The 25,975-nt window shown below is 35.8% G+C and overlaps 1 protein-coding gene across 3 annotated transcripts in view; it reads right to left on the bottom strand.

The window, feature by feature from the left end:
* Epg5 (ectopic P-granules autophagy protein 5) overlaps positions 1-25,975 on the bottom strand; it is a 923,436-nt gene that overhangs the window by 601,263 nt on the left and 296,198 nt on the right. For all 3 annotated transcript variants that reach the window (XM_090395201.1, XM_090395199.1, XM_090395200.1), the window contains exons 12-13: positions 7,651-7,799; positions 4,848-4,996 (exon numbers count right to left, since the gene is read on the bottom strand). In XM_090395201.1, the coding sequence (XP_090251327.1) occupies positions 4,848-4,996; positions 7,651-7,799 (298 nt within the window). The remainder of the gene's footprint in view (positions 1-4,847; positions 4,997-7,650; positions 7,800-25,975) is intronic.

Here is a 25,975-nt window from a genome sequence, read left to right as displayed (position 1 = left end):
AACCAAAACTGTTTTCCTCATCTAATGCTTCAATGGGAGGTGTCGATTTTTTGACAAAACTGTCAATACATACAGAATTAGCATACAAGGAAAGAAATGGTGGTGGCCACTTTTTACTCACATGCTGAATGACGCTTTTGTCAACTCTTGGAGGCTACATATGATAAATGATGCCAATAAAGAAATGGATTTGTTAGCTTTCCAAAGGGAGGTAGTATGTCATTATCTGAGATGTTTCCAGAAATCTACCTACTCCAGGAAATGCTCATCTGATTTGATTCCAATCAGCCTAATTTACAATGAAGGAGGCCACTTTCCAAAAAAACTCGACAAACAACTTTGATGCAAAATATGTCATCAAAGAGCACGTTGGGGTGTGTATAAAATGTGAAGTTACATTGTGTCTGGAATGTTTCATAACATTCCACACCCTGTAGTTATTTATAATAAATAAAAGGAATTTAGTATTATGTAAATTTTGTTAATTTTGATACCTGATATGCCCATTGTACTCATACGACTACACATATTTTTTTTAACTGTCAGTATAGTGTAGCATTTTGACACATTTTCAACTAAATAATATGAAAAAAAAAATCCCCTTTTAAAAAAAAAAAAAATTCTTGGAATCAAATGGGTTAAAGGCAGTGATTTTTCAATGAACCCTTTCTACTGCAATAAAACTGAAAACATTCCTCCTTTGTAGCCATTACTCAGAAAACACAAGCAAAAGTAGTCCCATCTATTTAGAGTTGAACTGCTGACACACCAAACCTGCTACTCCCATTCATCTTTTATTCCATCTATCTCAATCCTGTGGAAAAGCTTTGCAGACTTTGTAATAGTTCATCATTTGAACAAGAAAAAATGGTTCAATTCATCATATCAACAGATTTCTTCTTTCTCCTGCCACATGCTGCTATTTATATATCTCATCACGATTCCAGAAATACACCTGAGATTTACTTCTTAAGTAGCATCTTCTATTTAGACGTTAGCAATCATGGTGCTCCAGAGTGTCTGATCCTCTGCCATTAAATCTACTAGTCATTAAAAATTTTTACTTACTGAAAGTATCAGTCTACATTATATATATAAATATTATTGTAGGTGATGGTTTTAAAAAAACTAAATGTTATGATGGCCATACAAAATAAAGCATTACACATAATTATTCAATTCAAATATGCATTCCTTTAACCTCTCTACCAGTTGTAGTGGATGAAATAGTGAGACCAAATTGCACTTCTTATCATGTTATTCAACAGGTGTTACAAAATTGTATCCAGATTTTGCTGGACGTCTATAGACGTCATGACCGGTTGGGGTGTTAATGTAGGTTTAAACATATGACACAACAAAGTACATAACATCTGTTTTGGTTTTCTTTCATTTATTGTTCATATTGAAGGATAAATTTATAAAAGTCATCCATGAACAATAATTTAGTAGGAAAGACAAATAACAAAATTCACATAAACGAGTAAGTGGAGCAAGATTTGCTTTTCATGATGCACTCAGTCATGCGATCTGGTCTATGATTTGTCTATGCAAGATAATTGTATTTTTCTAAATAACAGTACTAAAAACATTTTCCATATGTGAAGTATGCAAGTATTTAATTACACTAAGCAAGTTCATGTTGTGAGTTGCATATAGCTTAGGACAATACTATATTATATATCATGTCACCAGATTTAACATTAAATTTAACATTAAACCATCTTCCTGTACTTCCTTCAATTCTAACTGCTGACTTACAACTCAAATAAAGACTAAGTATTGCTTGATATAATGCCCCATTGACACCATATAACTACAGAGTATTGAATAGCTTCTCTCTTGGCACCTTGTCATATGCCTTTTCCAAATTGACAAAACTTAAATACAGATCTTTGTTATATTCCCATGCTTTCTCGACTATTTGTCGTAAAGTGAAGATCTGATCCTGACAGCCTCTATTTGGCCTGAATCCAGCTTGTTCTTCACCAAGCTTTTCTTCCACAATTCTTCTCAACCGTTTCTCAAGTATACTTGCATAGATCTTGCCAGGAACACTCAGTAGGGAAATACCTCTGTAATTCTCACATTCAGTTTTATTTCCCTTTTTATATATGGATACTATGAGAGCTCTACTCCAACCATCCGGAATTCGTCCCTCAGTCCAGGCTTTCTGAACTATGCAGTGCAGCCACTGTAAGACTTCTATACCACCATACTTCAGCATTTCTGGTCGAATATCATCTACTCCTGCTGCCTTTCCACATTTCAAGCCTTTGATGGCTTTTTCTACTTCAAGTATGGATATGTATTCCTGACTGCATGCCTGGTCAGTGTTTTTTATCACTGTGCTGTCATCACTGCTTGTTTCATTTAGCAGTTTTTCAAAGTAATCACTCCATACTTCAAGGATATCTTTTTCTCCTGTTTTCATGTCACCTTTATCATCTCTAACTCCTTTTACAGCACTCTTTCCTCCATTCCTAAGCTTCTTTAACAACCTCCAGAATATTTTGCCACCTTCTTGATATTTATTTTCTATATTCTTGCCAAAGTCCTCCCATGACTTTTGTTTAGCTAGTTTTACACACTGTTTAGCTTTCTTACATTTGTCTCTGTATTCTGTAAGAGTAAAAGCTGACTTATTTGCCAGGAACTTTGAATATGCTTTCTTCTTTTCCTTCACTGCCTCTAACTTCCTGTGTCCATCAGGGAGTTCTGATTTTTTTTATCCTTGCACACAACCTCACCACATGCCTCTCTGGCAGAATCAATCAATGTTTTCTTCAGAGTTTGCCACTGAATCTCCAAGGTTTGATTCCTGTTCTCAAACTCTTTCATTTTCTTTTCAATAATCGTTCTGTATTTTAGTCTACAGTTCACATCTGAGAGCTGCTCAACTTTTATTCGCTTTAAAACTTTCTTACATGTTATTCTTTTCATTAAGAAATTCAATTTTATCCTGCTCAAGACTAAATAGTGATCACTTCCAATTTCAAATCCTCTGTACACTCTGATGTCCTGCACCAGGGAGAAAACATCACTATCAACAATAACATAGTCAATGAAACTTTTCTTATTCCTAGCCTCTTCTCTCCATGTGAATTTGTTCACATTTTTATGTTGGAACATGGTGTTAGTAATAACCAGTCCATGTCCTGAGCAGAAATCCAACAGATATTTGCCATTATTATTAGCTTTGCTCTTTTCTCCATATTTTCCCAAAATATTTTTATATGTCTCACAATCATTTCCTACTCTGCTATTTAGATCCCCAACAAGGACCAACTTTTCCTTTTTCATTGTGTCAGTTGCTTTTTCTAAAGCGTCAAAAAATTCCTCCACTTCTACCTTAGTAGAACCTTCTGTGGGACCATAGGCACAAATAAGTCTCATTGTCCAGTTCCCCATTCTCATATTTGCCCACATTACTCTACTTGAGACTGATTGCCATTTAAGAAGATTAGCCTCATATTTTGTGTTGAATACTACATTAATATTAAGTTTGCTGTTTTCTCCAAATTTTTCCAAAACATTTCTCTATGTCTGTTAATCATTTTCTATAGAGAACATATGATGACAGAGGTACTGCTCTCCCTATCCTTTCTTCTCTATCTTCCCTGAAAATACTAAACCTTTCACATTCTCTCCCTGTAATTACATCATCTGTTATTAGACAAATCTCACTAATGCCTAGAACTTTTGGTGAAGTTGCTCTAACCAATGCTAAAAACATCTGCCTGTTGTGCCTAATACTTCTAGCATTAGTAGATAGAAACTGCAGCATCCCTTTACGTCTACAACTACCTTTACTTCCTGAATTGACTATCCTATTCAACAATTTTGCTTGAGATACCAGATTCTGCACTTGCTGCTAATTCTCACACTCACTTGTCTCATGAGTGCCTTCACACACATTCCCCACCTTCCATTACTTAGAGTTTCCTGAATTTGCACTTTAGCATGCACTGTGAGTGAAGTTCTCTCTCTCTTGACAGCTAGCACTAAAACACTATCTATTTAGATGAAGTTCATCAGCTTTATACAAATCCTTCTTTCTGTCAAACATATGTCACAGGTCCACAAACCACTACTTCATTCCTTTTACACAACCTCTGTTATTATTCGTTTGCCATCAATGCCTTTCTCCTCCTCAATTCACCTCTATCATAGCATTGAAGGAGACTTATAGTTTTTACCTTCTCGCTATTCATTTTTGCTTTGTCCAACAACTCCTTCACATCCTCCCTCATAGAATATTATTAAGAAGTTAATATTAATAGTAAGTACCTGGACACAGACTGGTTATTATTAACACTATTCCAACATAAAAAAAATGTATGCAAATTCACAAAAAGAGAAGATACAAGGAAAAAGAGAAGCCTCACTGACTATATTATTGTTCATTGTTCAGAACATTCTTTATATGAAAGGTTTCTAATTTTTGTGGGTATAACTAGCATTATTAAAAACTTAAAGCAAGATTACCAGAGAATATTTCAGGATCAGAAAAAGGAATTTTTTTGGCATCATTTGTGTGTATAAATATACTATAAATGAAAATAATTTTAAATCATCATTGATGCCAGTGATTTGGGATTATATTTATCAAACCTCTTTAAAGTATACATTTATTAAACTTTTAGATTACAGAAATTACTGTAATTTAGGTAAATAAAATGTTTATTATATGGCCATTTGTTAAAGAATTTAATAAAAATTACACAACATAAGGAGAAACAGAGTGCAAGTAAAAACATTCGAAAGCTTGGGGGGGGGGGGGGGTGATGAGAGACTACAAGAAAAAATTAAACCATTTTGCCACATTTTAGTACTTGAAAACTCACCTCAAAAATTTCTGAAGTAATCAAAGAGATGAAAAAAACTTCTCCATCATATGATATTGCCAGCTCTCCAAATGTTTTCATCAGATAACAACAATCAATCTCTGGTAGATTAAGAAGTCTGCTATGAAGAACATTTGTTACATTTTGATCTGGAATTTGTTAAAAAAAAAAAAAAAAAGTACTATTTTAATAAATGTAATAATAATTAAATATAAGTTTGTGTAATGAATAAAGAAATAAAGTAAATGCAGTTCATCACTGTTGTTTTCTTTAATAATACTAACTGAAACCAAACATCCAAATCAGGACATGATGAACCTTTATCAGGGCTTTTGAAAAGGTGAGTTGGCTGGTCCTAACATGCAGGTGGTAGGATTTGCCTCTCCTGGAAATTTGGGTTTTTTTCATCCTGCAAAACAGGCAAACTGGCCAACAGCCACCACCTTCCTTTTTATCTACAACTCTGAAACACTAAAGTGAGAGTAAACCTAAAAAATTATAGTGTCAGTTTAAAATAAACCGTACTTAAAAACCTTAATATCTACTTCACCAACATTTGTGGCATCAATATGCTAACATAATGACATGCATCATCATTTTCAGACATCGACACCTGATGTTCTATTTTTGACCTGAACCTCAAATTTCTATCACAACCCATCTTAACTGTCACTAATTACACCCTATAAGATTCCTTCTCCCACAAATATGACTTTGTGTGATCTGATATTCCTTTCAAAAGGATGCCTGGCCTAGAATCTTTTCTTTTTTCCCCTTTTGTGGCTTAAAAACATTACACCATTTTCCCAATTCTGAAAATTGTTCTGACCTGTCTGACTTCTGATTTTTAACATTCAATTTTATTCAATCCACAACTCTAATTAGATCACTTTTTCCAATTTCACTGAACAAGCTGGAAGAAAGGCAGAAATTTCTGCTGTAAACACTGATCTAAAACAAATAATTCAACTCCCTATCAGAATTCCAGGCAATCCACTTTATTCAACCAATGTCATGCATCTCTTCTTAATAAGCTTTCATTCCAGGTAAGTACTCTTCCCTGTAATTCAGATCACAATCTCATCCAAATTTCATCAGTAATGGAACATCCTTCCCTCAAATATTCAAGTTGTTAGCTAGCAGTTAGAATTCAAGGAAATACAGGAATGATTGGATGAAAAATCAGACATGAGATAAGGATGCACATTCTGCCATTTTCATTTAGGCACAGTAGAAAACTGTTCCTAATTGAAAATGGCAAATTACATTTGGTAACAGATAAAGATATAAGCAAAGCTGGTATGGCATGAAGTCAGATGAATAAATTTATATGAAATCAACAGAAATTAGCCAAAACACTAATCTAGCAGTATACAAGACAGTTTTCAAACTAATTTTCAGTTATGGATCTAAAAGTTGGGTTAGAAATAAAGCCGTTGATCAAAGACTAGAGACCATAGATATGAGTTCTGAAAAAAATTAAAGGCTTGAACAGATGGCATCAATGGCTGAATCACATTTAAAGATTATGATATTAGGAGTGTTACATTCCTGAATGTAACATTCTTTACATTCAGGAATGGGTAAGCAGGGCAAATCTAAGATGGGATGGTTCATTTAAACAGAATGGGAGAAGAAAGATTAACGAAACAGCTGTTTTAAGACAAGATGACAGGAAAAAAACACCAGGTCAAGGTAGATTAATTCAGTCAGAATTGTCTTAGAAGAATGAAATGTTAGATAAGGCAATGTTAAAGTGGTAACAAACAATAGACTATTTCGAGGAAAACTGTTGACATCATATTAATAATAATGTAAATTGCATCATGTATTGCATCATAGTAACACTCCTAGAGGTTACAAATATATTAAAAAAAAAAAAAAAATTCTTTTTTGGCAAACCTGTCCTCAAGTTTATCAAATTCAGTTTATCAAGAGCTTAAATAGTTTAAACATCTCCAGTGAAATCCTCCCTGATGTCATCTGATCTAAACTTGAGCACTAGAAAGTACACTTCCAAAATATTTGAGGTTTTCACTACTTTTGATGATTTGTCTAACACTAACTTATACATTTTCCTTTCCAGTTTTTCCTTCAGTTCTGCTTCTGAATGCGTCAAAATCACCAGTTCATCCACAAATATATGGTAAACAATCGAATCATCACCACAATGAACTGTAATGAAGAAGACATTTCCTTGTCAGAGTCCACCATTAAGGGTAAACTAACCTGAATTACCAAATTTTCCTCACTGAAAAAGTAAAAGGCTTTTTTCAAATCCTGAAAAGCCAAATTCCAAGTGTTTTTCTCAGTTATTTTCCCCAAAAGATTTCCCCTTCCTCATTTCAACAAAGTGGAAGAGGAAAACCAGGTCTTTTTCCTATTGGATGGATATAGTTTAATAATACCTATTTAGTAATGTCGGATGTGAAAATAAGCAAGAGACTTTACAAATACATTAATATGGAATATGTTTGTTAATAGTAGATTACTAAAAACTAATAATAAACTTAATTATGTGGTGCTATCATAGTGTAATGAACACTCCTTAAAGGAAATATTATTCATTTGGGAATTTCTGGGAATTATGTTATATCCAATACCAAAGATAGGACTGGGCATGTACACATATAACTTACAGTATGAAATACACGAGCAATAAAATAACACTAATACTGATAATACACTCTAGAAAAATATTTTATCATTTAAGTGTTGATATGCACTTGAGAGATAAAAATGAAAGTTGTTTGAAAAATCATATTAGAAATTGAAACAACTAAAAATTATTAGAGAAATATACCTTTCAGCTTCATTTCCATTTCATCTAGAGTCAAGTTTTCATCCAGATTCTCACAGTCCAGAAAATGTAGAAGCCAAAATATCTTTATCATCATTTCAGATGATGCAGAGGAGTATGGAAGTCCACATAAATATACCCAACTGCCTGTTCTAGAATAGAATAACTTTTATATTAAAATAAAAGTTTATATATTATAGTTGACTCACTATAGCAAACTTATAGGGACCACAGTAAGTTTACTGTGATGCATGGTTTGCTAAAATGAATTTCTTTCAGCATAGTATTCTACTTATGAGACATTTGGTTGGAACTTTTCAAGTAGTTTTTAGAGTCAGAGTCAGAGATTAAACTAAATTTATTATAGTCTGACCAAGTGAAAAATAAACTTTCAACGAACAGTTTTGCTTGACCTATGTAACATATTTTCTGTGGGAGGAGACATGTTTTTATTAGGTAGTGGCATTTTTCTTCAAGTTGTCTAATTGTTTAATTGTCTCCAGCTTTCTTTAAACTGTTACAAAAGTCTGACAACATGCAGGAATGAAATTGTGGTATCAGACTTTTTGTAACAGTTTAAAGAAAGCTAGAGACAATTAAACAATTAGAGACAGCTGGAAGAAAAATGCCACTACCTAATAAAACATGTCTCCTCCCACAGAATATGTTACATAAGTCAAGCAAAACTGTTTGTTGTACTGCCAGACATGGCATCTAACTAAAAACAATTGTCCTAACATTTGTCCAAAATTTTCAGTTAAATCAAATAAGTGTTGCTTTTGAAATTTTCAATGTCATTAAGACAGATCACAAATAGTTCAGTGTCGCTCACTTCAACAGATGGCTAAGTTTGCAGTGAGCGAACTTATTGTTGACACATAGTACATAGACTGCAGATGTCTATGTACCTTATTCAGTGATAAAATAAAACTACTTATTTTTCTTACATCTGCAGTAGTATAGTGGCTCTTAGTGATTTATATTTTGTAAATAAATCCCCTTCCATCTATTGATTTTTTTTTTAATTATTATTATTATGCCATACATAAATGCAAATATCATCATACATATTATAATTTTATATCTTTATTTGCAAATACCGTCATTTTACATTTATAGCAGTTGGAAGTTTATTTTCCAGTTGGTTAGACTATAATAAATTTAGTTTAATCCTTTACCCAAGTGTAGGCAAACAAAGTTTGCGCCTGAAGTATCTTCAGGACTGAGGCAACTCGTGGTAAAGGAGGACTAAGCTCCCATCACTTTTCTTAGCTTCTCCCATAATTCAAAGCACATCTGCTTGCAGATATGTATAATGCTATGCATTAAGGGAAGGGCCACTACTCAGACCAGTTTCAACCTTTATTGAGGTATCGTTAGTGGGAGGCAAACCGAGAAGTTGTGATACTAACGCAGAAGAAATGGAGAGGTCATATTTATTTATATGAGTTGCCAAAAGGACTCATTCCTGAAGATACTTCAGGTGCAAAATTTGTTTGCCTACACTAGGGTAAAGGATTAAACTAAATTTATTATAGTCTAACCAAGTGGAAAATAAACTTCAAACGTCTTTCTCTAAATCCAGAGTAAATTAATAATAAGTGGTACACCTTTTGGCAACTTGTATAAGTCAATATGACCTCTCCATTGCTTCTGGCTTAGTATCACCACTTCTGGGTCTGGCTTCCACTAACGAGACCTCAATAAACATTGAAACTGGTCTGGGTAGTGGCCCTTCCCTTAATGCATAGCATTATACATGTCCGCAAGGAGATGTGCTTTGCATTATGGAAGATACTGAAACAAGGAGTGATGAGAGCTTGGTCCACCTTTACTACGAGTTGCCTCAGTCCAGAAGATACTTGAGGTGCAAACGTTTTTTTTCTACACTTGGGTAAAGGATTAAACTAAATATATATACTATATTTATAGCAAAACAAGTGTTCTCTGCCAGGTTGGCAGGAAAATGATCCAGAGGAAGACCAAGATATATAGATGGATTGATATGGTAAAAAAGTGCCATAGAAGATAGAAATATAAGATCTGATGTTGGAGTCTTGACAGGTAACAGATTGTTTTGGAGGAAAATTGTAGATAGGAAGTTAGTAATGGCATAAATTTTTCATGTAATACTATAATATCCTGTACACCCCTTGAGGGTATATGCCAGGAATTTGATGATGATAAATGCAAATATGAGAGTCTAGAGTTTATAGGATCATGTATTATTCACTCCACACTCAGATTTACTTATAACATATCCCAGACATAAATTCCTCATACTCTATTTTACAGTACTGGAAGTATTTTTATTCATGCCCATTCTTTCTCATCCTTATATTTGCTATTCTTGACATCTTTTAGAAAATCAAGTATAGTAATTAATAATCAAATATATCATTTCTCTTTAATTATTGTTTCTTAATATATTCAGAAAAGAACATTCCTTTTTACCTATCCCCCCCCCTCTCCTCGATGTAGGACTAGTTAAAATCAAAGAAACTTTATGAAAATTCTGATGACATGCAGTAACGAAATTGCTAGTGAATTCGCTTGCTTCAACAGATAGTTGGGTTCGCAGCAAGCAGGCTAAGATCTCTCTCCAACCTGAACATGTTAAGAAAACTTGTGTGGCATAATATGAAAAATTAATTTAAAAAAAAAGCAGAAGAATGCATAACTTCACATATGCCCCACCCCTCCCCTCACAGACACACACAAATTTTAGATAAACATAAGAATACTTATTCTAGACAACTGGGAGAAGACCTCCACACGCCACATAGTCAAAAAAACTAATAATAAGTATCAGCTGAATTTCTCCACAGAACGTCAGCTAGCAATTAATGTCACTTCAAACATCCAAATGTGCACAAATTGAATGCAGAGTGACAAAGAAATAAGAAGACATAATGACTATGTTCATTACTGATAACAATATCTTTAGAATCATTCAGAAACCAAGTGTATAAAGGGGATTTGAAATAGGATGTGAGCATCATTTCATTTTGAGGATAAAAATGAATAACATACTGAAGATCAGAAATATGTAAGAACATATTTTTTTAAAAAGTTAACATTATGTAGCAATATATTTTTAAAAAAATCAATGTTGAGTAACATACAAATCTGAACATTAAACCCAAAAAATAAACATTACTGGACAAAAGATGAAACAGGTGAGTTTAAAAAGAAATGCCAAACCTTGGAGAGTCAGTAAAAGAGTGAAGAAAACAACAACAGATACAGCAAAGAAGAAAGGTGGTGAATTTACTGTCAAAAACAGAAACATCTGAACCGCATAATGTACGGAAGATGTTAAGGAACATTTCTAAAAAAAAAGAAAGATGTGTACAGAAATGCACTAGCAAATCACTTAGCATGCATTTAAAGAAACATGTAAAAAAAGCAATATAACATTGACAACAACAACAAAAAGTATGGAGAGAAGACAGAAATTGAAGGGGTAAATCTCAATGGTCGCAAAATATTTTAGGGATACTGAAAAAAGATGACAAACGAAAGAAAGGACATTGTAAAAGTATTGAAAAAAGATAAGGTGCCATAAAAAGTAGAGACGATATGATGACTAGAAAATTTAAGATAAAAAAGTAATCAGAGATAAGGTGACATGAAAACTAAAAATAAAAAGATTGCTAAATGAAACAAGGTGAAATTTAAAAATAAATAAATAAATAAAAATACATTGAGAAGTACATATCAAGGCAGGAGGAAGGGTAAAAAAAACTACTAGAAGTGCATAAATATGGAGATATTAAAAATTTATGTGATGAATTGAAAAAAGCAATTAGAGATAAGGTTGACATAAAAATAGAAAGGAAAATAGATGCCAAACAGTTCAGTTTCCCGAAGCATACAGTCTGAGAAAAAAAGATGTTGGAAGTTTTTTCCCTCCACTTGGTTAGTCTATAATAAATTTAGCTTAATGCTTTATCCAAGTGTAAGCAAATGAATTTTGCACCTGAAGTATCTTCAGGCCTGAGGCAACTTGTGGTAAAGGTGGACTAAGTCCTCATCACCTGTCTTAGTATCTCCCATAATGCAAAGCACATCTCCTTGTATATAATGCTATGCATTAAGGGAAGGGCCACTACCCAGACCAGTTTTGACCTTTATTGAGGTCTCGTCAGTGGGAGCCAAAATCTTGAGGTAGTGATAATAAGGTGGAAGTAATGGAGAAGTCATATTTACCTTCACAAGTTGCCAAAAGGTGTCTCACCTTATTATTAAATTACTCTGGATTTAGAGAAAGATGTTGGGAGTTTTTTTTTCTCCACTTGGTTACACTATAATAAATTTAGTTTAATCCTTTATCCAAGTGTAAGCAAACAAAGTTTGCACCTCAAGCATCTTAGTCCACCTTTACCAAGAGTTGCCTCAGTCATGAAGATACTTTAGGTGCAAACTTTGTTTGCTTACACTTGGATAACGGATTAAACTAAATTTATTATAGTCTAACCAAGTGAAGAAAAAAAAACTCCCAACATCTTTCTCTAAATCCAGAGTAATTTAATAATAAGGTGAGACACCTTTTGGCAACTTGTGAAGGTAAATATGACTTCTCCATTACTTCCACTTTAGTATCACTACCTCTGGGTCGGTCTCCCACTGACAAGACCTCAAAAAAGGTCGAAACTGGTCGAGGGGAGTGGCCCTTCGCTTAGTGCATAGCATTATACATGTCCACAAGCAGATGTGCTTTGCATTATGGGAGATGCTAAGAAAAGTGATAGGAGCTTAGTCCACCTTTACCACGAGTTGCCTCAGTCCTGAAGATACTTCAGGCTCAAACTTTGTTTGCTTACACTTGGATAAAGGATTAAACTAAATTTATTATAGAAAAAAAGATGTTTAGATATTATTAGCAATATGTTATAAATTTTAGTGTACTTTTAGTCTGGTTTATTATGAATGAATGTGACATGTTTGCATTTGAAAGTTATTCAGTTTGAAGCACTTTTTCAGAACTGCAAGGAAAAGTACAACAAAAATCCGTTACTGGAGCAAAGATAAATTATATTTTATGGAATATTTTGAGGAATTTTACGCATTTCAGTGAAAACTTATTTAATCAATGATTGAATGTGTATTAATTATTGAGGTTGTTATTAATAGATTTTGTTGCAAATTATGATTATAACAGTTAACAGAGGCAAAACTGGTGGTAAGAACTAGACCAACTAGATACACGATATGAAAAGATGGTTTGTTGTTGGAAGCATACTATGTATATGTTGCCATATGTAGCAGACATGTTTGTTGAGAGGTTAAACAAGAGAAGTGAGAGAGTGAGGGTATGCAGAAAGTGATAGATTAATGAATTGTGAAGATCTGAATGTAAGTCTGAAACCTGAAGTGAAGAATAGAGAAAGAAAGGTGAAATGCAGTAAAGGACGTAGGATTAAGAATAATCGCCAGAAGAACGAGCATGTGAATACAGAAATGATTTAAAAAGGGAAAGTGGTCATAATTACAGAAGTGGAAGAGAGACTGACTGACAAATGAAGAAAGTCCGACTGATGAAGCAATAACAGGAACGATTCTGGAATGGAAGAATGAAATTATTAACATGAGGAATGAGATGAGGCAGTACAGAATGAAATTAGAAGTATGGTGGATATGAACATACGAGAAAGGCAGTGGACAGAAAGTAGCAGCAAATAACTCAAGAATAGGATTCTCGACCTACGTCCTCCTCGACATGCATCATTTCGACTTTACGGCAGTAATCCCATAAATAATTTTAAAAATATATTTCGACTTGAAGCAGCGTGACATAAAATTCAAATGGCGCGGCCAAACTTGTTCGTGAGCGTGGCGGAATAATACGCCGTTACGCGGTGTGACTTCCTTCGATATGACTCCCAAACATAAGGCAGACTCTTCTGATGGCAGTGTGTCGAAGAAAAGGAAAGCCATTACATTAAAAGTGAAATTTGACGTTATTAAAAGGGCAAAAAAGGGAGAAATGCCAATGAACATCGGCCGCATGTTGAAAAGTCGTACCACAGTCAGGACTATTATCAAGGATAAAGTTCGTATCCTTGAACACGTGAAAGGATTGGTGCCCATAAAATCGACTGTGATTACGAAAAAACGTAGTAGGCTCATGATTGAAATGGAAAGGCTTCTTATTCTTTGGCTGGAAGACCAGCATCAACGCTATATTCCAATTAGCCTCACGTTAATTTAAGAAAAGGCGAAAAGATTGTTGGAGGCATTGAAAAGTGAAAGGGGGGAAACGAGTGCAGGTGAAGAGTTTAATGCTAGTAAAGGTTGGTTTATGCGGTTTAAGGCTCGGGGCAATTTACATAACCTTAAGGTGCAAGGTAAAGCTGCTAGTGGTGATGATAAAGCAGCTGGTGAGTTTCCTGAGGGATTGGCTGAGATAATAAGGAGGGGGAGCTACAGTGCTCAACAAGTGTTTAATGTGGACGAGACAGGCCTATTTTGGAACCGTATGCCTAAACATACCTATATTGCCAACAAGGAAAAGGCAGCACCAGACAATAAAGCTGGTAAAGAGAGACTGACTTCACTTCTTGGGGTTAATGCTGCTGGCGACTTAAAACCGAAGCTCATGTTGGTTTATTAGGTTGAAAATCCAAGGGAACCAAAGGGCATTTGGAAGGGTCAACTGTCTGTGATTTGGAGGTCCAATAAGAAGGCATGGGTGACACTTCAGATCTTCGAGGACTGGTTTACCAACCATTCTGTGCCAGAAGTTCAGAGGTACTGTACAGCCAAGGGTCTGCCCTTTAAGGCATTGTTAGTGCTAGACAATGCCCCTGGTCACCCTGCCCACTTGGATGACTTTCACCCTAATGTTAAGGTGGTTTACCTTCCACCAAACACCAAAGCCATTTTGCAGCCTATGGACCAAGGTGTTATTGCTTCCTTTAAGGCCTACTACCTCCACAGGACATTTGCTATGTCTTTCAGGGCAACTGAAAAAGACAGAAACTTAACCCTCAAAGACTTTTGGAAATCGTATAGCATTTATAATGCCATACAAAACATTGAGCATGCTTGGGATGAAGTGAAGAAGACAAATTTGAATGGTGTGTTGAAAAAAACTGTGTCCCCACTTTGTGATTGATTTCCATGGCTATGAGGAGACAGTTGAGGCTGTCACAGAGAAGGTTGTTGCCCTGGAGAAGCAGATAAATTTGGAAGTGGAGGCCGAAGATGTCACAGAGCTTCTTACATCTCATGGGTAGGGGTTGTCAGCAGCTCATTCAGTTAGAGAAGCAGCTGATTAAGGAGGAGGAAATGGTTCCAACCCCTAAACCCAGGAGATTCACCACCAAGGGCTTGGCAGAAGGTTTTGCCCTCATTGAGAATGGGCTGGCCAAGTTTGAAGTTGAGAATACCAACACTCCTAATACACAAAGGTCTTCCGAGGGGTTATGGTCTGCCTGCAGTGTTATAGGGAGATATACGAGGAGAAGAGGATGGCATCATTCCAGACTAGCCTGGAATGATTTTTCACGAAGGTAGAGAGGCCTGCAGCAGGTGCTGGTACCTCAACTGTCTCTTCAGTTCCTCTTCCAGCCTCTCCATCTTCTGCAGTTGCACCTGCAGTATCTCCTGCAGCCTGTCCTGACTCTCCTGCCTCCTCTTTCCATTGTCAGTCTCTCCCTCCTTTCAACACCCCTTCCAGTGTGCAAGCCAACCACAGGATAAAAGGTAAAGAATTGTTTTCATTTTTTTTTTTATCACCTGTACAGAATGTACAGTTTCATTTGTCATTTTGGGGATTGTTCTCATTTTTATGTTTGTTTTTTATTATAGTTTCATTTTTGTCATTTTTCTGTACTATATAGTAATTATGTTCTTCCTTTCATTTTCCTATGGCCTAGTTCTGTATCTTGATATATACATATGACTTTAGGGGGTTTTAGGTTATGTAAGTAACTTAGGCTATTGTACTTCCGACATGCACCAAAATCTCCTTATGTCGGTCCATAGGAACGGATCTCCGACGTAACTCAAGGACCCCCTGTATTGAGATTTTATCATAAAAAGGGTGGTAGATGAGAGGGTGCACAAATTCTGTTTTCCAGGAGGGAGAATGAACAGGATGATTGACGTGATCGATGAGAAGCAAGTGTGTAAGTGAGTCGGTGGTTGTGGCAAATGATTTGGTCAGGGAACAGAGAAAAATTAAAAATAGATATCAGGAGAGTGAAAGACAACAGCGTGGTAGGAAGGATAGTTTGTGTGTTGCCCAGGTATGACATGATGAGTTGTGGTTGCAAGAGGATCTGAATAGACTATGTGAGTGGGCAAATAAGTGGAGAAATCAGTTTAATGTTGTAAAATGCAAGGTCTTGAAATTTGGTAAGCATGGCTGGGATGCAAAAAAATACAATGAATGGAGAAATTTGGAAGGAGGTGGAAGAGATTAGTGATCTGGGAGTGATGGTGCATAGAGACTTGAAGTTTAGGGATCACAATGCAAAAACTGAAAGCATATCTCAATGAATTATGGCAATAATGAAGTGAACACTGACGTGCAAAGCAAGAGGTTATGATTCGCCTATATAATGCTTTGATCAGGCCACAAAGATTACTATGAAATCTTTGTGGCCTGATCAAAGCAGCAGGTACATTCTCAGACTGAAAACCAGCAACTGCGGATTTGGATGCTGGTTTTCAGTCTGAAGATGTACTGGAGAGGTTCCAGATGGTTTACTAAGTTAGTGTCAGGTTATTGGAATGTCAGATACGAGGGGAGATTGATGGAATGCAACTTGTGAACAGGATCTTATCAACAGAAGAACACTGTATATGACTGAGACATATAAATTGGTGATAGGGGTGTTAGCAAATTAATGTGGAGGAGATTTTTCACGGAGTAGAGGGAAGCAAGGGTAGAGCTAGAGGCATTCCTGGAAGCTGTATAAGGAGGGTGTAAGCAAGGGAGTGAGCAGCAAGTTCTTTGCATGGAGTGTGAATGGTGAGAGGAATGCCTTTCATGAAACTGTGGTGAATGCCAAAACTGTGAATTGGTTTCAGGCATGGTTTGATGATCTTTTTGCATAACAGGGTATAGACCTCCCATGATAAGTCCATTGACTTCATGGAAGGAAGGCAAAACTCAATAATAAAAACTGAAAATAAAGAAACTGTATTGAAACAAAAGGGACAAAAAAAAGAGGTACTAAATATTCAAAAGGAATGCAATCAGTAGTACACTTAAACAACTAAGGTAGAAATAACTTAGAAATGCTCAAATATGGAGGTATTCAAGTTGTATTTGTATGGTAGCAGAAATGCATAATTCACAAGACACAGCAAGAAGATCGAATTCTGGATTTTCAGGGTACTGATCTATAAAATTATAATCATAATGGGAGACTAATTATCCAAACAGTGTAAAATAGGTAGGTAAAATCTCATTAGAAGAATGAAAATGCATTTATTCAGCTGTTGCAAAATAACTTCCTCAAGCAGCATGTAACAGAAGAAACTAGAGGGCAAAGAATGTTAGATTTGATTATAGTGTCAGAGGGCATTTCAGTTGAAAACATAACTATTCTGCCACCGTTTGATGAAAGTGATGGTACTCACTTGGGAAGTGACTAAGTTTATGAATGTTTCATTCAGAAAAAGGTTACATGCTAAACTACAAAGAAGGAAATTATGACCAACTGAGGAGTATACTGAGTTCAATGGAATAGAACCAGTTGCTGGATGGAAAGAATATCGACGGTGCATGGGAAGCATTTAAACAATACTTAAATGATGCAATATCAGAATGTTTCCTGAGAGTTCAAAGAATAAATAGAGAAGGAGTCAAATGGATGTGTAATCTTATTAAGCAATGTTGTCAACTTGGTTATGGATAGCTGTTCTGATCCTATAACCAGGTCCAATACTCTTTAATCCCTAGTCCCCTCCATCACATGCTGTCTTAAGTAATTATCTCTTACTACTACTAAATCCTCTTCACTCCACCTGGGAGCATAGGTCTTCCAACCACTATTTTCAACTGGACTCTGTATTTTCCTTCTGCTTTTATTTGGTTCCAGTTTTTATTAATATTTCTTTCTTTCAGTAATGTTCTTTTCCATGTTTCTCTTGGCCTCCCTCGTCTTTTACCCTGTGGGTAAAAATCTAGAGCTTGTTTTTCTATTATTTTATCTTCTTTCCTCAACACATGCCCCAAACAACTCCATTTCCTTTCACGTATCTGTTGCAACATGGGTTTCTGGTTTGTGCTCTGCCATAGTTCTTCGTTTTACATGTGTTTTGGCCAATATATTCCTCACTCTTGAACACTTGTTTAGGAAGACCTGGACATTAACTTTCTTTTTGATTAACATCCACGTTTCTGATGCATACATTAATATTGCCTTTACATTTGAGTTAAATATTCTCATTTTAGTTTTTATAGACAAATTCTTGTTTTTCCAAATATTTCTAAATTGGTTGAAAGTTGGGTAAGCCAGTTGTTTCCTTCTATTTATATCTTCAGTAGTTCCTCCTTTTATTAATACTATTGAACCAAGGTATATAAATTTGTTCTGCTTCTTTAAGTGGTATTTCTTCTATTGTTATTTGTTTATTTTGGTTTGCATTTATTTTCATCAACATTGTTTTATTTTTATTTATCCTAAGACCAACTTTTTTGGCTGTTTCTACAAGTGTTGTTGTTTTTTGTTCTATATGTTGGTGCTTCTGTGAAAGTAAGCAGATATCACTGCAAAATCTAGATCGTGGAGTTGGTTTTGAAGTAACCATTGTAATCCTGTATTTCCATGAGATACTTTTCTCATCACCCAGTCTATGACAATTAAAAACATAGCGGGGGAGAGTATACAACTTTGCCTTACCCCTGTCTTTTTTTTAATTGGTTCTGAGAGTGTATTTCCATGTATTACTTTAATTTCAAAATCTTCATAAATTTTTAAAATTATTCTTATTATTTTTTCTGGGAGTCCGTAACTTCTAAGTAATTTCTATAGGGAAGATCTGCTTATACTGTCGAAAACTTGTTCAAAATCGATAAAATTTAAATATAAGCTAGTGGTTATATTTAAATTTAAATTATATTTAAATCCTGCCTGTTCTGGTCTTAGTTGTTTTTCACTTTCTATTTTGATTCTTTCTAGTATTATCCTTGCTAGTATTTTACTTATAACTCTCAGCAACGTTATACCTCTCCAATTTTTGCATTCAGATAAGTTCCTATTTTTTGGATAATTTAACCAGTAATCCAGTATTCCATTTCTTAGACCACTCTTCTTTTTGCCATATCTCATTTAGTAAGGGATATAACATCTGCTATAAGTTTTGGATTTGCTTTTAGTATATCGCCTGGTATGTTGTCTGCTCTGGGTGCTTTACCTGTTTTGATCTAAGTTATTGGTTTTGTAATTTCTATTTTTGTTATTTTGTTCAAATTTATATCTAATGATGCATTTTGTTCATTTAATTCTAAGCTCTGGTCACCATTAGTCATTTCTTGAAATTCCTCTGAGAAGAATTCCACCCGTCTATTTATATGTTCTTTTTCATTTAATAATAATTTTCCTTCTTTATTGTATATAGGAACTATCCATTTGTTTCTTTTTCCACTTAATTTCCTTGTAATATCATACAACTTTCTAGTATCATTTATATATGCAGCATCCTCTGCCTCTTGTGCTAGATTATCTATGTATTTTCTTTTACCTTTTAACCATCCTTACATTAGGTATGTAATTTAATACCATTTCCTCCTTAACTATATCCCGTACAATACTAATATCCTCACCCTGCAGTGTTTTATTTCATTGTACAGATTTAAGCTTCTTCCTAAGCTTATCATAATCACCTGCCTTGTAGTTCCACAAATACCCCTTCTTGATATAATATTCCTAATGTTTTACAATTTTCCAAGTCAAGACCGCATTGGTCACTTTCACCAATTGGTGACAATGTTGTCAACTTGGTACTTGGTTATGGATAGCTCTTCTGATCCAATGACCAGGTCCAATACTCTCCAACCCCTAGTCCTCTCCATCACATGCTACCTTAAGTAATTATCTCTTAGCAGGTGTATAAATTCTATTTCTTTCCTGCAATGTGATCTTTCTTCCTTTTGGTCTATATCTCCATAGCTGAAGGCCCCATAATGATCACTAGGCCAGTACTCATTGTACTGATTTGGCTATGCATGTCTTCCAGATCATCTGTGGAATCACACGGTCTATAGCAATAACCAACTGTATATTTTGTGTTACTGGTCATAATCTTAAATGCCTCCTAGTCATTCCAACTGTACAAAATACAATGCACTCTGTATCCTTTTGCCAGAAAGAAATCATAAACCTGTTGTCAAAATTACACACAAAAAAAGCTCCTGGCCCTAATGGCATTCTTCCAATTGTCCTGAAGGTGTAGCAGAACTGACTCCTATCATACACTGTCTGTACATGCTCTCACTTACTCCACTGGTATATATATCCCAAAGCCTGAAAATTGATCTATATTAAACCCATTCCTAAAAAGAGTGACAAATCGCTGCCATCTAACTACCGCCCTATCTCACTCACCTCAATCCTATCTAAAGTGATGGAGAAAACAGTCAATTCTCAACTCCTACTCTACCAAACTATTAAGTGACCACCAGTACAGATTCCGTCGATTGCCGATCAACAAGTGACCTGCTCTCATATATCACCCATCTCTGGATATACGCCATGGAAAATTTTGGCGAATCCCAAGTGGTTGCACTTGATATCTCTAAAGCCTTTGACCGGATCTGGCACAAAGGCTTACTAAGAAAACTTCCATATTTGGACTGTCTCAGGACTTCTGCAGATGGATTGCCAGCTTTCTGTCTGGATGCACACTATGTGTTGGTAGATGGCTCCCTATGTTCCCACGATCCAGCTAATGCTGGGGTCCCACAAGGTTCAATTCTCACACCGACCATCTTCCTTCTGTATATCAATGACTTACTTCAGTTGACCTCCAACCCAATACAGAGTTTTGCAGACGACAGCACATTGCACTCCTCCCTTTCATTTGATAAACCTTAACCTACACATCTCAGTTCAACCCACAGAACATCAACCACAACTTCCATCTTCCCTTAATTTGAACCTCCAAACCATCCTCCAATGGGGTTCAGATAACCTCGTCAAACTTCAATGCTAGTAAAATCCAGTTGTCTTATTTCCCATAAAAAAGAATCATTTTCCTCCAGTATTATTTTTGATACCACTCAAATTCCCAGACAAGATGAAATTTCTCTTCTTGGAATTATCTTGACATAAGGCCTCTCCTCCTAGCATAAACACATCACAACCATTGCATCCTCAGCTTCCAAAAAACTAGGCTTTCTCTTTCACTCAAGAAATTACTTCACCTCAAACTGTTAACCTTATACAAATCACAAATCCGCCCAGCCATCGAATACTGTTCTCACATTTGGAGTGGAGCTCCAAATGTGAGAACAGTATTCAAAAAATGCTTGACTCAATACAGAGGAGAGCAATTAGACTGATAAATGATCCATCTCTTACCAACTCACTCCCTCACTTTCACATAGACGTTTAGTCTCTGCAATTCGTATATTCTATAAATGTTTTCATGGAAAATGTTCATTTGAAACAGCATCAATAATTCCTTCACTCTGTACTAAGCCCATTGGAACACGTACAGCCATCGCCCAACATCCTTTCACAGTATACCTTGAAACCCACAGAACAAGTTTCTTTTCCTCCTCCTTCACATCCCTGCTAATGCTGTATTGTGGAACAGTTCGTCCCACTGATGTATTTCCCAAGGAATACAATATACAGGCTTTTAAATCAAATGTCAACAAGATTCTCCTTTCCCATCCCACTATCCATATACGGTACTAAACTACTATAGGTTGACCAGCCAACCTCTTGTGTATGGACCCAACATTAAAAAAAAAAAAAAAAAATTTCACACCAGATTTCTTCAAAAGAGCAGACACCCTGCCAGCTGTCTCCTAATCTTTTTGGTTGCAATTCATCTGCTATTATCTTGTATATTCTATAAATGTTTTCATGGAAAATGCTCATCTGAAACAGCATCAATAATTCCTTCACTCTGTACTAAGCCCATTGGAACACGTACAGCCATCGCCAAACATCCTTTCACAGTATACCTTGAAACCCACAGAACACGTTTCTTTTCCTCCTCCTTCACATCTAATGCTGTATTGTGGAACAGTTCGTTCCACTGATGTATTTCCCAAGGAATACAATATACAGGCTTTTAAATCAAATGTCAACAAGATTCTCCTTTCCCATCCCACTATCCATATACGGTACTAAACTACTATAGGTTGACCAGCCAACCTCGTGTATGGACCCAACATTAAAAAAAAAAAAAAATTTCACACCAGATTTCTTCAAAAGAGCAGACACCCTGCCAGCTGTCTCCTAATCTTTTTGGTTGCAATTCATCTGCTATTATCAACAGTCTTCCTCCCCCATCCTATCTTCTCTATCTTCCCTGAAAATACTAAACCCTTCACATTCAATCTCTGTAACTACATCATCTGCTTTAGCCAAGTCTCGCTAATGCCTATAACTTTTGGTGAGGTTGCACAAATCAATGCCAAAAACTCGTCCCTCTTGTTCCTGATACTTCTGGCATTAGTATATAAAAACGGCAACATCTCTTTATTCCCCCACCCACATTTATTTTCTTAATTGAGTAACCTATTCAGTATTTTTGCTTCACAGATTAGATTCCTCCCTTGACCATTCTCAAACTCACTCCCTTCATGGTTGCCTTCACACAAACTCACTTGCTTCTACCCTAACTGATTCAGTTTCCTTGAATTTGGACGTCAGCATGCTCGGTGAACAAAGCTCTCTCCAGACATCTAACACCAAAACCATTCAGATGTAGTCCATCCACATTTTAGAAATCCTTTCCATCAAATTGAGACAACAGATCCACAAATTCTAAATAATTTCTTTTGCACAATCTACGTGTAGATTCATTGGTTATCAATGCTCTTCTACTCAGTTTGCCTCTATCATAGCGTGGTAGGAGACTTACAATCTTCACCTTTTTGTGCTTCAGTTTTGCCACTTCTAACAACTTCTTTACATCCTCCCTCATAGGATACTTCTTGCCTCTCAAATTATTGGTAACAACAAAGACATTTCCTACGACTTACATTTTTGCGCCCAGGAAACATGATTTTGAAATACTTTTGTTACGTACTAATTATATGAGTTTCCATACATAATTTTCTCCTTTACCTGTTTTTCTTGTTTGTTCATTCTGTCTTTATTATTCTTTCGGATCACCTGCTTCTTTTTTCAGCCCTGCTTAACACTTGCCATTTCTGCAGTTTTTCAACTTCGTGCTTTGTCTTATGATGGATAACATTTTAGCATGCTATTTCTTTATTGATATCCATTTTGTTCTCAACTATTTCCATAGACGCACATTCGATATTATTAACATAATTTTTCATCTTATCATCGGTATTTGTTGCATTCTTGTCAGATAACGGACACTCATTGTCAAAAAAAACACTTAATACATACTCTCTCTCCACTTTCAACTTCCTTCCACATATTAGTTAATTTTCTCAATGCATACATTTCACATACAATGCACTAAATAATATCCCACGAATTCAAATTGATGGACAAAGTGGTCTTTGCTGCCACTGTTCGTCACATTGGTGACATTCCAAAAATATCACAATAAAAATGTTATAAATATACTAATACCCTAAAAATGGCCTAGTTGGCCAAGTGGTTATTGAGAGTTTATTTTTCACTTGGTTAGACTATAATAAGTTTAGTTTAATCCTTTATCCAAGTGTGAGCAAACAAAGTTTGCGCCTGAAAATATCTTCAGGACTGGGGTAAGGTAGTACAACACCGGGCAACTGGTTGCAAAGATGGAGAAAGCTCTCATCACTCCTATCTCAGTATCTCCCATAATGCAAAGCACATCTCCTTGCGAATATGTGTGATGCTATGCATTAAGGCAAGGACCACTACTTTCTCCACCTTTGCAATGAGTCGCCCAGTGTTGTACTACCTTACCCCAGTCCTGAAGATACTTTCAAGCGCAAAATTTGTTTGCTCACACTTGGATAAAGGATTAAACTAAACTTATTATAGTCTAACCAAGTGAAAAATAAACTCTCAACATCTTTCTCTGAATCCAGAGTAATTTAATAATAAGGTTGTACACCCTTTTGGCAACTCCTATAGGTTGGGATGACCTCTCACTGCTTCTGCCTGGTGTCTCCACTACTGGACCTGGCTCTCACTGACGAGACCTCAATAAAGGTAGTAACCGGTATGGGTAGTGGCCCTTGCCTTAATGAATAGCATTACACATATCTGCAAGGAGATGTGCTTTGCATTATGGGAGATATTGAGATAGGAGTGATGAGAGCTTTCTCCATCTTTGCAACCAGTTGTCCGGTGTTGTACTACCTTACCCCCAGTCCTGAAGATACTTTCAGGTGCAAACTTTGTTTGCTCACACTTGGATAAAGGATTAAACTAAACTTATCCAAGTGGTTAGTGTATCCGCTCTCCAGCCAAAAGGCTGTGGGTGAATCCCACCGTAGACACGGATGTTTGTGATTGCCCATAAAAATACTGGTGGTGGTGGTGGTCAGCAGTAGATGGCATTGATGTAGATGATGAAGGTAGTTGAAGTTGGTGGAGTGGTGGAGACAGTGAGTTGTGGAGTGGGTGCCCTCCCACGATGAGTCATTGGACTCCCTGGAGGTGTTACATAATAATAAGAAGAAGAAGAAACATGAAAATCTACATTAATAAGTATAATACACTTATTTTCTGATGAAAAAACACAACAAAACAGATAAAAATCGCTAATTTCACACATGCACAAAATTACACAACAACTCACAATATAACTTTGAACCCAAATATAAATGAAACAGGATGGATAATTCTAATGCAAAAAAAAAAAAACACAAAATGGCATATCAGATTAAATATTATGTAAAAGCAAGCATTTCTAGTCATGCACATACTCTCATAAATAAGTGGAAAAGTAACTATTCCATGTCACTTTAAAACATGGCACAAATGCAAATTTAAAGAAGACTGGCATTCTAACCAACCATCCATATCTCAATAAGTAATGGTAGTCTAATAAATCTCAAGAACCTGGATGACCCAACCCAACTATCGTAATTTCTGCTTCAAGAAGACAACATTTCTTAATTTAAATAATAGGAATTGATGTTCAGTAGGTCACAAATAGCCAGGTCTCCATGATCTAGGCAGTAAATAGTAATAACCTGAGCCCTTATTTTGGATACAAATAGCTTACAACAATAGGTCTTAACCCTTAATTAGTCGCACCTTTTTTGTTACATAATTTGACACATTGGGTAAGAATGTCAGAATTATTCCTTACTCCACAAATGATTGTGCAGATGGCTAGTATGTGACTGATTCAGCATGACAGCAGCAAGAAACTCAGCTTTTTGAAATTGCAAAAATTTGTTTTTGTCAGAAATCAAACTTGAATGACGGCTGGAGTCAAATAGATTCCATGTGACTAATTAAAAGTTAAGCATTAAAGCATACCTTTTAAAACTAGCAAACAATAGGACTGAATGTATTCTACAGCCACATAAAATAAACAGGGCTAGTTTTGATGTAGTTTTTTATTTTTATTTTTTACTATAGTTGAGGCTCGTAAGATCCAGAGTTGATCAAATTAATCATAGTCTGGTATACAGTGTATATTATAAGGTACTTCAGGTAATGCCTTAATGTGAAGAGTGAAATGCCAGGTAAATAGTTTGATTTAAATCAAGGTTATTACTCTACAAATTAGTAGACTTCATAGTTTTACCATAATGAATGCTGATTATCATGTAATAATAAAAAGAGCATTTTTCATGGATGATCATTTTTCTCTCTTGGGGAACCATGATCTCCAACAAGTATGCCCCCGGGATTGCAACTAGGGATCCCATCAGATATGATGCGTGGGTTTCCTCTCTTCTTCCACTTAGTTTGAGACTCTGCTTCTAGTGACCAGTTTGAGACAGACACTTCTCATCAATCTCCTTTCTACTTCTGACAGGAGATTGATGTTATTAGAGTAGTCGAGTGGTAGGAGTTTTTCCATTTTCTTTCCTTATCCTAATTGATTATCATATTGGTAGAAGGAACTCACTGTAAGGGTGAAGACAATCCTAGGAGGCAGAGGTACCTGATGCTAATCTGTGTGTGTGTGTCCCTGTACAGTCTGGGGATGGTTCCCTCATAGGGTATGAGAATGTGAACTCTGAGAATAAAACTCTGATCCT

This window comes from Typopeltis vanoorti, chromosome 7, assembly GCF_054136105.1.
Source record: "Typopeltis vanoorti isolate ZY-2024b chromosome 7, IOZ_Tvanoo_1.0, whole genome shotgun sequence".
Lineage (NCBI taxonomy): Eukaryota > Metazoa > Arthropoda > Arachnida > Uropygi > Thelyphonidae > Typopeltis > Typopeltis vanoorti.
The sequence above is the reverse complement of the archived record's forward strand: the minus strand, read 5'-3'. Positions and strand labels throughout refer to the sequence as shown.